The sequence below is a fragment of the Saccopteryx bilineata genome, chromosome 7, assembly GCF_036850765.1.
Source record: "Saccopteryx bilineata isolate mSacBil1 chromosome 7, mSacBil1_pri_phased_curated, whole genome shotgun sequence".
NCBI lineage: Eukaryota > Metazoa > Chordata > Mammalia > Chiroptera > Emballonuridae > Saccopteryx > Saccopteryx bilineata.
This window is the reverse complement of record NC_089496.1, coordinates 58029552-58043855: the sequence shown is the minus strand read 5'-3', so window position 1 is coordinate 58043855 and position 14304 is coordinate 58029552. Positions and strand designations below refer to the sequence as shown.

The following is a 14304-nucleotide window of genomic DNA, read 5'->3' as shown; positions in this document are numbered from 1 at the left end:
TCCACATGTGGATGCCAGAGGAACCTTTTTAAAATATCACCAGGTCATAGCCTTGGCCAGTTTGCTCAGTGGATAGAGCGCCAGCCCAGAGTGCAGACGTCCCAAGTTCAATCCCTGGTCAGAGCACACATGCTTCTCTCCCCCTCTTCTCTCTTTCTTCCCCTCCCATAGCCTGTGGCTCCACTGGTTCGAGTGTTGGCTCTGGACACTGAGGACAGCTTGGTTGATTCAAGCATAGGCCCCAGACGGATCCAAAATAGGGCCCATGTGGGAGTCTATCTCCCCTCCTCTCACTTAAAAATAGAAAAAATAAAATATCACCAGATCAAGTCCTCTCTCTTTAAGGCCTAACAGAGATCCTGTCACATTTTAAGTAAAACCCAAATTCCCCTGACCCTGGTCCTACAGGATCCAGCCTCCACCCACATCTCCTTCCCTCTCCTTCTCCCTATGCAGCCACCTCAGAGGACCGACACATCTTGCCCCTCTGTCTGGAGTACTTGTGCCTAAATCTACCATATCCACCCCCATATTCACTCTGCTCCAGTGTCCTCTTCAGAGAGGCCTCCCCTAGCCTGTCAGCAGAATAGGCTCCCTCCCACACCCATGACAGGACATGGCATCCTGGCACCCACCTTCCACACCAGGGAGGTCCCTCACAGCCTTCTCTCAATGGAGCTGGGCTTCTCTGCCCTTCCCTCATGAGTGTGGATGAAGCTGGTTAGCTCCGAGCTGATCGATTTCCAGACCAGACACCCGATTCTTGGGCCTGCACAGTCTGACCTAGACCTCATAGGGGTCGAGAGACCCCAGCCAAGGGGGTGAAGGAAACTGGTAACTAGGAGGTGTTTAAATGGGAACATTTCCAGATAAAAAAGAACAGTAAGCGGGTCCACCGGAACGTGGAGGGCGGAGGAGCTGGGATTTTCTGGAGCAGAAAATCACCTGCGGGTCAGGTGCAAATTAATCCAAGAACAGCAGAGCTGTTACTGAAGGAAACGGACTAGACATTGGGCGAGGTGGGAGGCCCCTATTTAGGAGAGTTCATTTTTCTGAAACAAACACGTGGTAAAATCAAAGTGGAGAAGACCAGGGACGGACCCGGCAGAGCCGATGAAGGCCAGGACTGCGGGCTGGACCCGGGCTTCCCTGTCGGGGCGAGGGCACTGCTCCCTCAGAGAGGAATGCAACAGCCGTGGGAACAGACATAAAAATGGCAAACGAACAATGCCCAAATAAGGTCTACAGGCCCTTTTTGCTCGGTACTGACCCTCTGCACCGGAGGCTGCTCTGCGCGCGACGAGACGTCCGTCCGCGCGGGTGACGGGCTGAATCCCAAGGCGCGAGGCGGGTGCTCCGGAACGGAGGGGCTGCGGGCGGCCTGGAAGGGCATGGGCCCCGTTCGCTCGTAGCCCGCGGTCACTGGTGGTGGCGTGACCATCTCCCGTCTTTCACGGTCACCGGCGTCCCCATTCTTTTACGTCTCGTTCGTGGGTCACACGTGCTGAGGATCCACATGGAGGCCCGGGGCCCGTGGGCGGGAGGCTGTCACGGACCCATGGTTCTCCAACGCAAGCAGTAAGGTGACGAGAGTTAGAAGAGGAGGCGCACGGGGCTCCACGCAGCAGCTGAGCGGGAACTGGCTTGGGTCCCTCTGCCAGGCGCTCAAAGACAGCAGGCGGCTCCATTCCCGCCACGTCCCGCCCACCCCGGAGCCCGGAACGTCGCGCCCCGCCCACTTCCGCTTCCTCTCGGGCGGGGCTTCCCGTAGGGGCGGGCCCTTTTTGGTAGGGCGGGGCTTCCGGCCCGCGGGGGCGATCGGCCCGGAAGCGGCGGCGGCGGCGCGGGCAGCGAGGGCCGGCCATGGCTGCGAACCTGAGCCGGAATGGACCGGCACTGCAGGAGGCCTACTTGCGCGTGGTCGCCGAGAAGTCCCCGACCGACTGGTGGGCGCCGCGGCGGGCTGGGCCGGGGTGTCCAGGGGGCGGCGAACCGTGCGACCGCAGGCGATCGGGACTCACCTGTGTGCCCCACACCTGCGCCGCACTCCGGGAGGTGCTGTCACCGCCTGCGTCGCTGCGCGTGAGCCCCCAGGCCTCTCCATCCCTCGGTCCGCGGGCCTCCACGTTGGACTTCGTGCCTGGCTGTTTCTCTTGGTGGCTTCGCAGGTTCTGCTTTCCTGCCCTGAGAAAGCGGAAGCCACGCCCGGCTTCTCGCAAACGCAGTGTCCCGGGACGGGCCTCTGAGAGCGGCAGGCAGCCCGGCTGGCTACGGGAGCCCTCCCCAGAGGTGTCAGACAGGGAGGTCGGGGGTTTGAGTTCCTTCTTCTCTGTGCATGTGGATTTCAAAACCTCTCTTTCTACAAGAATACCCCTTCCTTCCTGTGCCGGAGCCTTGGGGCGATGAATGCCTAACGATGCTGGCTACCGTCTTCCCTCTACCTCCCGGTGATTTCCTCTGCTAGGCAGCAGTCTTTAGGTCTCCTTCTGGGGTTGATGGTGCTCTATGGTAACTAGAATCCTTGTCCAAGGTCTCTCCTTGGGATGGCGCTGGGCAGCCACACAGGGTCTGCCCTCTATTCTGCAGGCACTGGTAGCTGTGTATAGTAACTCTGTCGCTGTCCCCTTTGCTTAAATTGTTTTAGCTGACTGGTTTTGAGCACTTTCAGTTGTAAGAAATGCTGAGTATGGCAGACTAAGAGGACCAGCTTTGGGGAGCAGGGCCGACTGGGTGTGGCTGTGCTGTTGGGACTGGTCTCCACTTGTCAGGTGCTGCTGCTTTCTCTTCACTGCTTTCCCTGATGCCCAGCAAAGTGGTTTTCATACAGTGTACTATTTTGACACTGAGGGTGTCAGAGCCTTTTCTTCCCTTTAGCCCCAGGCCTTGTGGGGAAGAGCTTCAGAACAGCACCTTCCTGGTCTGCAGACTCCTTTCCTGCCTGGGGCCAGGTTGATGCGGGCACCCTGTGTGGCACTTGTGCCAACTCTGCAGGGGAACCATTGAGTGCATCCTCTGTTCAGAAAGCATCTCTTCTAATTAGGGAAATGTGTCTGGTAACTAGTAGAGTTTTTTGTTTTTGTTTTTTTGCCTTCTTTTCTATATAATCCTTCAGGAAATTCACCCATGTGTTGAGACACTGTTATTTCTCTAAGGAGAGTTTCTTGATGTCCACCCCCATCCCTCCTCTCTCCTATTCTCAGAGGACCCTTAGACCTCTGCTGATATTCCAAACCCTGTTGACAGCATCTCCATACAGAGTGCCTGTTTTCACAGCCACATGAGGCCATCTGATTTTGGAAGCTGGAAGCATCTTTTCCCTCTTCAGTCCGTCCCAGTTCGGATTTTGCTCCTTTATATGTTCTGCTGTAGCTCTTTTCTGACTTACCTAGAAGATTCCTGGGTGTCCTAATGGGCCTTCCTTCCAGGTCTCTATTTATCCTCAGTCTTCTCAGTGACTCACTGGTTTGGGGATGGTGTAGTTCAGGCTTCCCATGTTTCAGCCTTCCCTGAGCTTCTTCTCAGAGCTGCCTGTTACCACCCATCTCCTCTCCGTTCCTCATGAAGGTACCAAGCCTCCTCTTCCCTCCTCTTCCACACAGTCAGAGCCCATCCACCTCACCAGCCTCCTAACCCTCCCCCAGGCTCCAGCAGCAGTGCAGGTTGTGCCACCTGGTAGCATAACTTTCAGCCTCTGCCCTCTTTGTCAATAGATACTTTGTGGCAGGTCACCACTCACTAATGTCACTTTCCTGCTTGTAACTCTAGAGTGACTTCCAGTTGCACATTAAATAAACAGCAGATTCCTTGCCTGGCTGATAGGCCCTGACAGCCCAGCTGCTGACCTCCACTCCTGCAGCCCTCCCGTTTACCACACTGTAGCCCTTTTTCTCTTCCTCAAACTTAGATGCTGGTTTCTCCTCGAGCCTTCACTCTGGCTGCTTCCTCTACCTGGAGCGCCCTTCCACATCATCCCAGGGGCCTCCCCGAAGTTCAGTTCTCAGCTCCTCCCAGGTGGCCTTATTGCAGGGGCCTTCCTCACTGCCTTGCTTCCTGGCTGCAGTCCCATTTTCCTGACTCTTCCAGAAATCCTCATTGGCATGGTGTGGGCCAGTGGTGCAGGCTGTGGTGTGTAGTAGGCACTCAGATGAAGGATGGACTGAGGAGAGGAAAGGTGGTATCAGAGCAAGAAGAGGTGGCCGCCGGCGTGGTGGGTGCAGCACGGGTGATCTTGGGCCAGGCCCTGAAACTCAGTGGGTGTGAGCAGGCACATCAGCTCTGCACCTCAGTTCGTTCTCTTGGTCCTCTCTGGTCCTTCTTCCCTGGATCACAGCCTGGGTCCAGCTCCTGCATCCCCTCCACCAGGCAGTACACCTGTGTGTGTCCCAAGGACACACACTTCCATTTCCATTACCAGCAAGCAGCAGGTTCTCAGTACGTGTTTTTGGAAGGAATGACTGAACCAGAAGGTGCTCAGTACCCTACACTCCGTTTTCCATGTACAGGCCAGAACACCATTCTCTTCATGTTGATTTGAAAGAAGGTTGGGACTTGATTGAACCTGGGAATGAGACTCTGAACTGGGACATCCAAGAATGGCTAAGGCTGGAACCCAGGGTGAAGGGGAATGAGGTCAGCATGGAGCTTGGCTTTAGCTGCCAGATCCCTTCTTGGAAGAGCTGGGCTGAGTGGCCATCTCTGTCCCTGCTCCTGGTCCAGTGTTCTGTCTTCTGTGGCCTTCTAGAGGAATGTGCTGGTCAGGACTCCATCCGTGGAGAAGATGACATGCTAGACCAGCTTTTCCCTTTGACTTGCTGTCTGATGGTCAGGCAGCACTGCCTGGAGCTGAACTCCAACTCCTGTAGTGTCATTGCTGATAGCTGGACTGCTAGGAAGCTACCTCTTCTAGAATGTTCTTCTGGGGGTCTACCACCTCCCAACTATTTTTCCCTGTTTCTCTCCTTCCATATTCTCTTTACTCTCCTGGGAAGCTTGGTTCTTTCCTGGCAGCATGTCCTCTCTGTCAACCAGATCCACTGAGTCTGGGTCGAATTTCATGTCTTGCAGCTTTCTTGGGCATTTACCCCTGAAGCCTGGTCTTGCTGGCTCAGCAGGCTTGTGCTTCCAAGTAACCTTTGTTTTGGTCATGGGACCTTTCATACATTTTTTTAAGATTTTTAAATATTTTATTTATTTATTCATTGTAGAGAGGAGAGTTAGAATGAGAGAGAGAGAGAGAGAGAGAGGAGGAGCAGGAAGCATCAACTCCCATATATGCCTTGACCAGGCAAGCCCAGGGTTTTGAACCGGTGACCTCAGTGTTCCAGGTCAACGCTTTATCCACTGTGCCACCGCAGGTCAGGCTTCATGCATTTTTTAAAAATTTTTATCTATTGATTTTTAGAGAAGTAGGCAAGAGAGAGAGGAAGTGAGAAGCATTTGTACGTGTCTTGACTGGGCAAGCCTAGGGTTTCGAACCGGCCACCTCAGTATTCCAGGTTGATGCTCTATATACTGCATTACTACAGGTCAGGCAATATGCCCACATTTAATAAAATTTGCTATATTTGCCTGACCTGTGGTGGCGCAGAGGATAAAGCGTCGACCTGGAAATGCTGAGGTCGCTGGTTCAAAACCCTGGGCTTGCCTGGTCAAGGCACATATGGGAGTTGATGCTTCCAGCTCCTCCCCCCCTTCTCTCTCTCTGTCTCTCCTCTCTGTCTCTCCCTCTCCTCTCTAAAATGAATAAAAAAATTTTTTTAAAAAATTGCCATATTTCAGCCTGACCTGTGGTGGTGCAGTGGATAAAGCATTGACCTGGAACACTGAGGTCGCCAGTTCGAAACCGTGGGCTTGCTTCCGAGGAGCTTCCCACTCCTCCCCCTCTCTCCTCTCTCCTCTCTAAAATGAATAAATAAAATCTGAAAAAATATATTACATTTTCTAAATGACTCTGAAGCACGAGTTTTTAAGTCCAGATCTTTTCCAGAGTTCTACAGAGAGGTGTGGCCCATGGTCACCTGTGGAGAGGTAAGGCTATATAGTTGGTCTAGATCTTGTGCCACACAGAGCCTGTCCCCTGAGGACCTGATGTCATGTTGAGTCATGGCCCATGTGGCTGCTGGTGCTGCACACAACCTAGGAAAGTTTGTTCGTTGGGAGTATCCCAACCCAGACAGACCTGCTCTACCAACCGTGCAGGCCACTGAAGACAGCAGTCATGCCCATGGGTGTCGGCAGCCTTCCCAGGTGCCTGGTGCCAGTTCCACCTGACGGCTTCTTGGGGGTTTTTGGGGTCAAGGATGTGCAGGTGTCTTTGTGTTTTCAAATTCACATGCCTCATAGGCAGGTATTTCACACATGAATGTGTAAAAAGTTGCCAAAAGCAGCTGTTTTTCCTCAAAGCAAATACATGTTCCCCCATGTTTTTTTGGTTTTTTTGTATTTTTCTGAAGTTGGAAACGGGGAGGCAGTCAGACACCCAACCGGGATCCACCCAGCAAGACCACCAGGGGGCGATGCTCTGTTGCAACCAGAGCCGTTCTAGCGCCTGAGGCTGAGGCCATAGAGCCATCCTCAGCGCCCGGGCCAACTTTGCTCCAATGGAGCCTTGGCTGCGGGAGGGGAAGATAGAGACAGAGAGGAAGGAGAGGGGGAGGGGTGGAGAAGCAGATGGGCACTTCTCCTGTGTGCCCTGGCTGGGAATCAAACCCGGGACTCCTGCACGCCAGGCCAATGCTCTACCACTGAGCCAACCGGCCAGGGCCTGTTCCCCCGTGTTTTTAGGTGTGTCCCTCACAAGCCCCTGTGGTCAGTCATGCCAGCATCATTTCAGCTTCAGAGCTGAAAAGGCTGTGCTTTGGCAGGCCCAGCGGGTCACAGTGAGGCCCCTGCCGACCTACAATGTGACTGCCATCCTGAACTCTCGGGTGAGGGCAGACAGCGCCCACTGCACTGGCTACAGAGCCTGCCTGTTTTGTTTCAGGGCTCTCTTTACCTATGAAGGGAACAGCAATGACATCCGTGTGGCTGGCACTGGGGGTGAGTATAGCCAAGCAAGGAATCAAACGGGCTCTCGGAGGGTGAGGTACATGGAGAGAGTGACTCTCTGTGCTCCAGCTCAGGTGGCATTTCAGCTGTCAGCAGGAGGGAGGGGACTCAGGTCACCAACAGAGTTGAAGAATTTCCTGGCCCCTGATAGGGACATGGACCAAGCAGGATAGGCGGTTTCAGGTGTTTCTAATTGAAAGTCCTCCATGGCATTCTTGGCCTGAGGGGCAGGGCAGTGCGGCTCTGTTGTAGCTGGGAGAGCTGAGATGGGAAACAAGCTGTACCCCAGCTCAGGGTGGCCTGGGCTGGAGGAGGAGCTGTAGATGCACCCTTCTGCTGCCCCATCCTGGTGGGCCAGGTATGTGCAGCAGTGCACAGGGTCAGCTAGGACAGGGTGACCTGGAAAAGTGCTGCTCGAATAGAGGGTGACAGAGGTCTCTGCTGGGAGTATAGATCAGCCAGAATGGGCCAGAGACGGGAGTGAGCTATAGCATTCAGCTGATTTTCCAGCTCCTTGTGCTCAACGCCAGCGCACTTGACCTGAGCCAGACACAACTTCATCACCCAAGGTCTGCTCACCATACGAGTGGTTCTGGTAACATGTTGGTAGAGAGAGAGCCCCGCCCTCTCTCTAGCACCTTCCCTGATGGTCTTCTCCAAGGACGACCACTGTGATGGTCTCCTGTGTGCTGTGATGCCATATAGGTGGCAGCTGCGGAGTTCAGCAATCAAGTTCCTTGCAATCTGGGGAGGTTTAGAAGGCTAATTAGAGCAGCACACCCTACATGCTGGGCCTTTGGCCTCAGCGTCAGGAGAGAATAGGTTGGGCAGCCCCTCCTGTGCCCCCATCATTCCCTCTGAGAGTCTTAAGAGCTGAGCCCTTGTGGGATGTCCCCATCTGGATGGCACCACAGTCTGAGGACCACATACAGGCAGGGTCCCTTTGGGTGGTCCAGGCAATGGTAAAATTGTAGAGGACTTACTTTCAATATCTGGTGCCTGGTTTGTAGCAGAAATGACATTTTTATTGTACAAAAGTAGGTTTGCAAAAGTGTTGTTCAGAGTGGTGTAAAAATCACCAGAGTTGGCTTGTCATATGTGGAGGTCCTGTGTCCCACCCAGCTCATCCATTGGCCTGGTGGGTGGCCCAGGGTCTCATTCTGATGCCAGTGGCAGCTGGGGCTACCTTTCCTGGTGGACAAGGTGCTGGGGTAAGTGGGGGGTGCCCGGCCACCTCTGACCCTCCTGTGACTGCTGCAGAAGGGGGCCTGGAGGAGATGGTGGAGGAGCTCAACAGCGGGAAGGTGATGTACGCGTTCTGCAGGGTGAAGGACCCTAACTCCGGCCTGCCCAAGTTTGTCCTCATCAACTGGGTATGTGAAACTTGAAGGCTCCGAGTCTTGTCTAGGTGTGACCGGAGAAGCTCTCTCTTTCTAACTCTGTCCCAGTGATTGGAGCAGAGGAGGCCTTAACTTGAGGATAGCTCCTAGCTGGTGGATTAATTCATTGTGGCTCTAAGAATACCTGGGGCCTTGATAACTCAGAATTCATCCTGCAAGCCCAGAATTACTCCTGCAGATTGAAGTACAATCACAAGACACCCTTGTTCTTGTCCCCTCCAGGGTCGTCAGAGGGCCAGGAGAGAGTCTGGGGAGGCTCTGGTAGCACAGGATGGGGCTGGGGTGGGAACGGGATTCTCAGGTACCCTCACAGTGGAAACTGCCCGAACAATCTCCCAGACTTGGATGTGGGGCCATCTGGTTCTGTGCTTTGCAGTGGCAATTTTCTCCTGGGGACACGGAAGCTGCTGAGTCCCTGGGAGGGCAGTGGCTTTGGGGAATGGGCGGGTCATGTTGCGTGTTGTATTGCAGACTGGTGAGGGCGTGAACGACGCAAGGAAGGGTGCGTGTGCCAACCATGTCAGCACCATGGCCAGCTTCCTGAAGGTGAGGGCTACTCCCTGCAGGGCCTAGAGTTCCTCAGGCCCTAGGTGCCTGGAATGAGTGAGTGGGATCCGCAGGCAGAGTTTGAGGTGTGCCCCATGCTCCTTGTTCCATGCTCTGTCTGGACCTCAGTGTGACTGAGGCTGCTCTGGTATTGCTCAGCGAGTGGGTAGAGAGGCCTGGATGTGGCTTTGGGGGAGGCAGGACAAAGGACCATGAGGAACACTGTGCTGGAGCTGGTCTGGGCAGGGTTGGACTTGCTGCCATTGGCTCCATGCATACTGCAAACGCTTAGCAGAGCTGCTGGGGTTTGCAGGAGACGGGTTGCTGTGCCCCCCACATAACTGTCACTTTGATGCATTCCTCTGTCAGTTTCCACGTCAGTCATAAATAGAACCTTGTGTGGTTTCAAAAGCATTTGTTTTCATGTATCCGGTGACTGCATTTCCTTAGTCACTGGAAAGAAGACTCAGGACTTTGGTTTCTAGTTCTGCCCTCACTTCTCCAGGTTTGCCTCAGTTTCTACATCTAGGGTCCCAGGCTTACTGGGTATTAAGTGACAGTGAGAGAGGTCACAAGCCTGCCTTCTCAGCAGATCGGTGGCTCATTGCAGAACTGTAGAGAATGCTCGTTTCAAACGTCTGTCAAGGTAGTCATCAAAGAAACCCTCTAATGCCCGAGCCATCTATGAAAGTGCAGAGCCACAGAAGGGGCCTGAGGGCCTCACACTCAAGCCAGGACAAACACAAGCATTTAAAAAAAAAAACAAAAACAAAAAAAACACGAGCATTTGCCCCAGTTCCCACTGGGCTCTGCTGAACCTGTGCAGACAGGTATGTGGCTTGTCCTCTCCTGGAGTTGCAACACCTTTTGTCACATGTTGCTCCCACTGCAGGGGGCCCATGTGACCATCAACGCGAGGGCTGAGGAGGATGTGGAACCTGAGTGCATCATGCAGAAGGTGGCCAGAGCCTCAGGGGCCAACTACACCTTCCACAAAGAGAGCAGCCGCTTCCAGGACACGGGCCCGCAGGCCCCAGTGGTGAGTGCTGCCTGAGCCCTGGGGCAATAGGCCAGGGTATGCAGTTCCCAGTGTCTAGACCGGCTGCATCTGCCCCAGCACCTGAGCCTCATGGTGCTGGCTCTGCCCACCTGGCTTCAGGTTCCCATGCTGGATTGAGGTGCAGATGGCAACCCACACCTGACAGGAGCAGGAGCTGCCCCTGGTGAGGCAGACACCCTCAACCCTGACCTTCAGTTGACAAAAGCTGTTCTGGAGCCTGTGATGCTGGCTGTGTGTGGTCAGAATCTCCCTGCAGGGACAGTGCAGCCATCCTGAGGCCACAGCACTAGCGTGCCCTTTGTGGCCCTGGATGGTGGCCACCATGGAGGAACTTCAAGGGGAGGACAGGACAGGCTACTCCAAGTTGTAGGCAGACGCCTGTGGGCCTGTGGCCCTGGTGCTAGGTGGGAGCCAACTCCCCTCACACAAAGCAGGTCCATGGAGTTGTGATGTGTGCTGCTGTGGTGGTCAGCTGTCTGTGGCTGGTGGGCAAGCCTCCTAGGAATGGCACCTGGACAGAGGTCAGCCTCAGACCTGACCTAGCTTCACCCACAAGAACCTGGTGGAACCAGAGAGCTGCCTGTACAGTCTTTGCTCAGTGGTGTCCTTGGCCTTTCAGGCCACCTTGCCCTCAACCTCCTTCAGGTCACTGGGCTGTGGGACACGGTGCCTGCCAGATGCTGTCCTAACAGTTCCTGCCTAGGCCATATGCTCCTGCTGATGGCCCTGTGCTGTGTCCCCTGTCCCCGCAGGGCTCTGTGTACCAGAAGACCAATGCTGTGTCTGAGATCAAGAGGGTTGGCAAAGACAGCTTCTGGGCCAAAGCGGAGGTGAGTGCTGCTGGGACGTGGTGATGATGATGGCTGGTATTTGTGGAGTGTCGCATCTGGTGTGTGCCAGGCATGACTAAGTGTGTCACTTGCTCGGTCTGTTTTCTCATAATAAGCTCCTGGAGCAATGTTCTTGTTAGTGCCCATACACAGATAGTCATGCAGGTCAGAGGGGTTTAGTACGGAGGCCAGGAAATCACTCTGGAGCCCTCGCTGCGCTGGGCGGGGACCGAGCTGCTGTTCCCTGCAGGAGGAGGAGGAGGAGAGACGTGCGGAGGAGAAGAGGCGGGCAGAGCAGGAGCGGCAGCGGCTGGAGCAGGAGCGCAGGGAGCGAGAGCTGCAGGAGGCTGCCCGCCGGGAGCAGCGCTACCAAGAGCAAGGCCGGGAGGCTGGTCAGAGGTGAGGCCAGAGAGGAGGTGGGGATGCCCTCTGGGGCCAGCGGGCAGGGGCTCAGCTCTGCCCTCTGTCCTCCAGCAGGAAGAGTGAGCAGCAGGAAGTGATTTCAAAGAGCAGAGAGGAGCAGGTGAGACATGGGTGCTCCAACCCAGAGGGTCCATCCTGTGAGCCGCTGCAGCCTGGGGGGATGATAGGTTCCACAGCTAGCTGGGACAGGTGGGAACCTGGAACACAGTGGGTACAACAGAGGTGGCAGTGGAGAGGGGAGTGAGGGGCAGAGCTCCCGGCATGGACCTCAGCCCGGCCCTGGGGTAGGCCTGTGAGCCCTCCCTGCTGCATGGGAGCAGGCAGGCTGGCAGCTCCTGGCACTTGCTCACGAGGGACTCATGTGTGTGCTTCCCAGGAGCCTGGTCCACAGTCAGCACACCCACGGGAGATCTTCAAGCAGAAGGAAAGAGCCATGTCCACCACATCTGTCTCCAGCCCCCAGCCGGGTGAGGCTTCCCTCTTCACCCAGTCATGAGGCAGGGCCAGACTAAAGGGGGTGAAAGGTGTGTCACAAGGTGACAGGGACGACTTAGCCAGGAGAGCCTGTGCCCATGAAGATGACTTCTGGGAGGAACTGAGGTGTCCTTGACCTCAGCTTGCAGAGACCTGGTGAGAAAGGAGTAGAGACCCTCTAGCTACTGCCCCATAAACACCTGGTACAGCTGGATCCCAGGGGCCTGCATCAGTCACCTCACTGGCCCCCAAAGGACACAGGGCTAGTCCTGCTGGCAACTCTCCTACAGTCCATGTGCCCCTTAGCGGCTGCTTGGAGCATAAGGGTTGTGTGTGTGGTGTCCCCATTCATTCCCTCTGTGATGGCCACTGCTCTAGGACAGGTCCGCCCACCAGGAGGGCACAGAGAAAGCAGAGGCTACATGTGCTTCCCCCTCCTGTGTTTATTGTTGGCAGGCAAACTGAGAAGCCCCTTCCTGCAGAAACAACTCACCCAACCAGAGACCCCTGTTGGCAGGGAGTTGACTCATGACACCTCAAGGCTGAGGGCAGGCAAGGCTCGGCTGCCCCACAGGGGGCTGGGGTCGGGGAAGATGGGGGATACCCTCTCCTACCCTGGGTCACAGCTGGCTGCATCCTCTTGTGCAGGTCTCTGCGTGGAGCCGGTGCCCAGTGCCCCTGCCTGTCCAGCGCAGGCAGAGGAGGCGGCTGTGTACGAGGAGCCCCCAGAGCAGGAGACCCTCTATGAGGAGCCCCCAATGGTGGGTCCCCCGTAGCGGGGGAAGGGCTGCGAGGGCCTGTGCCCTGAAATGGCCTTCTCAGCTGCTCCTGCCAGGCTCACTCACTGCCTGTGGGTTGTCTTCTCTAAATTTGCAGCCACTTCTCTAAATTTGTATGATCAGTTGTGTGGCAAGCACTGGGTGGGGAGACCATGGGGACCCCTGCCCCCACGGATGCCCTCCCTGCAAGCCTGATGTGCACCCTGGCTGTGGGCAGGCCCAGGTGAGCAGCACCCAGTCTGTTTTCCCATCTGCAGCAGGTGCAGCAGCAAGATGCTGGCTCTGTGCACGTGGACCACTACCCAGGGCTGAGTGGGAAGGGGCTCTGTGCCCGGGCCCTATACGACTACCAGGCAGGTAACGTACCCGCCCCCCTCCAGGTCCTGAGATAGAAGCCGGTCTGGGAATCCTCATGGGGACAGCCCCAGGGCGTGTCGGGAGAAAGGACAGGATGGTGAGGGGAATGGGTGGATGCCATGCACAGCCAGGGCTCCCTGTGGGCTCTGAGCAGCCGCTTGCTGTCCACAGCATGACTCCCAGTTGCCAGCCTAGTTATAGAACCTAAAGATGTGACCAGAAAGGTGGCTCTGGGTGGTGGCTCAGGAAGCAGCTGACATGTGGAAGGAAGCGCTTTCTTTAGCCTTTTGCTGGAACACGGGCCCAGAGCCCCCCCGTGCAGCATCTGGGCTTACCCTCCTTGCAGCTGACGAGACCGAGATCTCCTTTGACCCCGAAAACCTCATCACGGGCATCGAGGTGATTGATGAAGGCTGGTGGCGTGGCTACGGGCCCGACGGCCACTTTGGCATGTTTCCTGCCAACTACGTGGAGCTCATTGAGTGAGGGCCTTGCCCTTGGCCAAGGCTCAGGTCGTCCCTCCACCACCCCCACGTAGTCTCGCTGCTGGAGGAGGTGGCACATGGCACTCTTCCAAGAATGGGCCTTAAATGCAGCAATAACCTGGTGATTTCCCACACACTTCCAGCAGCCTTCAACAGAGGACATGTGGCCCCTGGGGGTCTGAGCAGGGCCACCTGCCTCTTTCCTGTCCTTAACAGCGCTGCTCTGAGAGGTGGTGGCTACCACCGTCAGTGACCTGGGGAGCCGCGGACTCAGCGGTTTAAGACCAGAGACAGGGTCACGGCAGCTCTAGCAGCAGTAGCTTGTCTTTCTGGAGCCTGCTGGGTGCTTCTCTGTCCCTCTGCCTGGGCTGTGGGTGCTAGGGACAGGGATGACCAAGCCCCCACATGAGTATGTGGAAGCATCAGCAGGCACGTGTCTTGTGTGATTTGCCTGCTGGACCTGGTGGGGACACCTGCTATCTTCCCGTGTCCCAGCCCCCCGTGTCTGCTATGTCAGAACTGCCCCACACAGGCCCCAGCTCTGATATGCCTTGTTCTAACCTGACAGCCCCTGTGTGAAGTAAGCTCCTTCCTGGTGTCTGGTATAAGCGCCTGTGTGCACCTCAGGCCTGGCTGGCCACAGCCACCTGGAAGAGGCATAAAGATTATGAGTGAAGTGAGCCTCCTGCACTTAGTTCTCTGGGTGGGGCCGGGGCCGACCTTGTTCCCTCCATGGGGGCTGTGTCCATGCGGGACAGCGTGTTTGTACATGTGTGTGCATCGAGGTACCTGCTTCCTCACGTGCCCTGGGAGATGCTGGGGGGAGGCTACGCTGAGGAGGCCCCAGGTGGTTGCCAAGCCCAGTGCCTCCTCCCCACCTGCTGGCAAGTGGCTCACCCTGTG

General features: G+C 56.0%; 1 protein-coding gene across 2 annotated transcripts; it reads left to right on the top strand.

The window, feature by feature from the left end:
• The first annotated feature begins 1789 nt into the window (after positions 1-1789).
• Positions 1790-14077, top strand: DBNL (drebrin like). 2 transcript variants are annotated; one of them, XM_066238574.1, is made up of 13 exons: positions 1790-1946; positions 6983-7038; positions 8308-8420; positions 8919-8993; positions 9886-10032; positions 10806-10883; positions 11134-11282; positions 11361-11406; positions 11683-11773; positions 12237-12332; positions 12429-12541; positions 12817-12916; positions 13263-14077. In XM_066238574.1, the coding sequence occupies exons 1-13, from the start codon at positions 1864-1866 to the stop codon at positions 13400-13402; spliced, it is 1287 nt and encodes a 428-aa protein (XP_066094671.1). In that variant the 5' UTR covers positions 1790-1863; the 3' UTR covers positions 13403-14077. The 2 variants fall into 2 exon arrangements, with proteins under 2 accessions (XP_066094671.1, XP_066094670.1); XM_066238573.1 differs by having other exon boundaries at positions 11358-11406.
• The last annotated feature ends 227 nt before the right edge of the window (positions 14078-14304 follow it).

Excerpts from the sequence above, each read along its gene's own strand:
- DBNL (XM_066238573.1), top strand. The coding sequence starts at position 1,864 with ATGGCTGCGAACCTGAGCCGGAATGGACCGGCACTGCAGGAGGCCTAC. Across the intron at positions 8,421-8,918 it reads AGTTTGTCCTCATCAACTGG|ACTGGTGAGGGCGTGAACGA; the intron begins GTATGTGAAACT and ends GTTGTATTGCAG. Across the intron at positions 12,917-13,262 it reads CCTATACGACTACCAGGCAG|CTGACGAGACCGAGATCTCC; the intron begins GTAACGTACCCG and ends CCCTCCTTGCAG.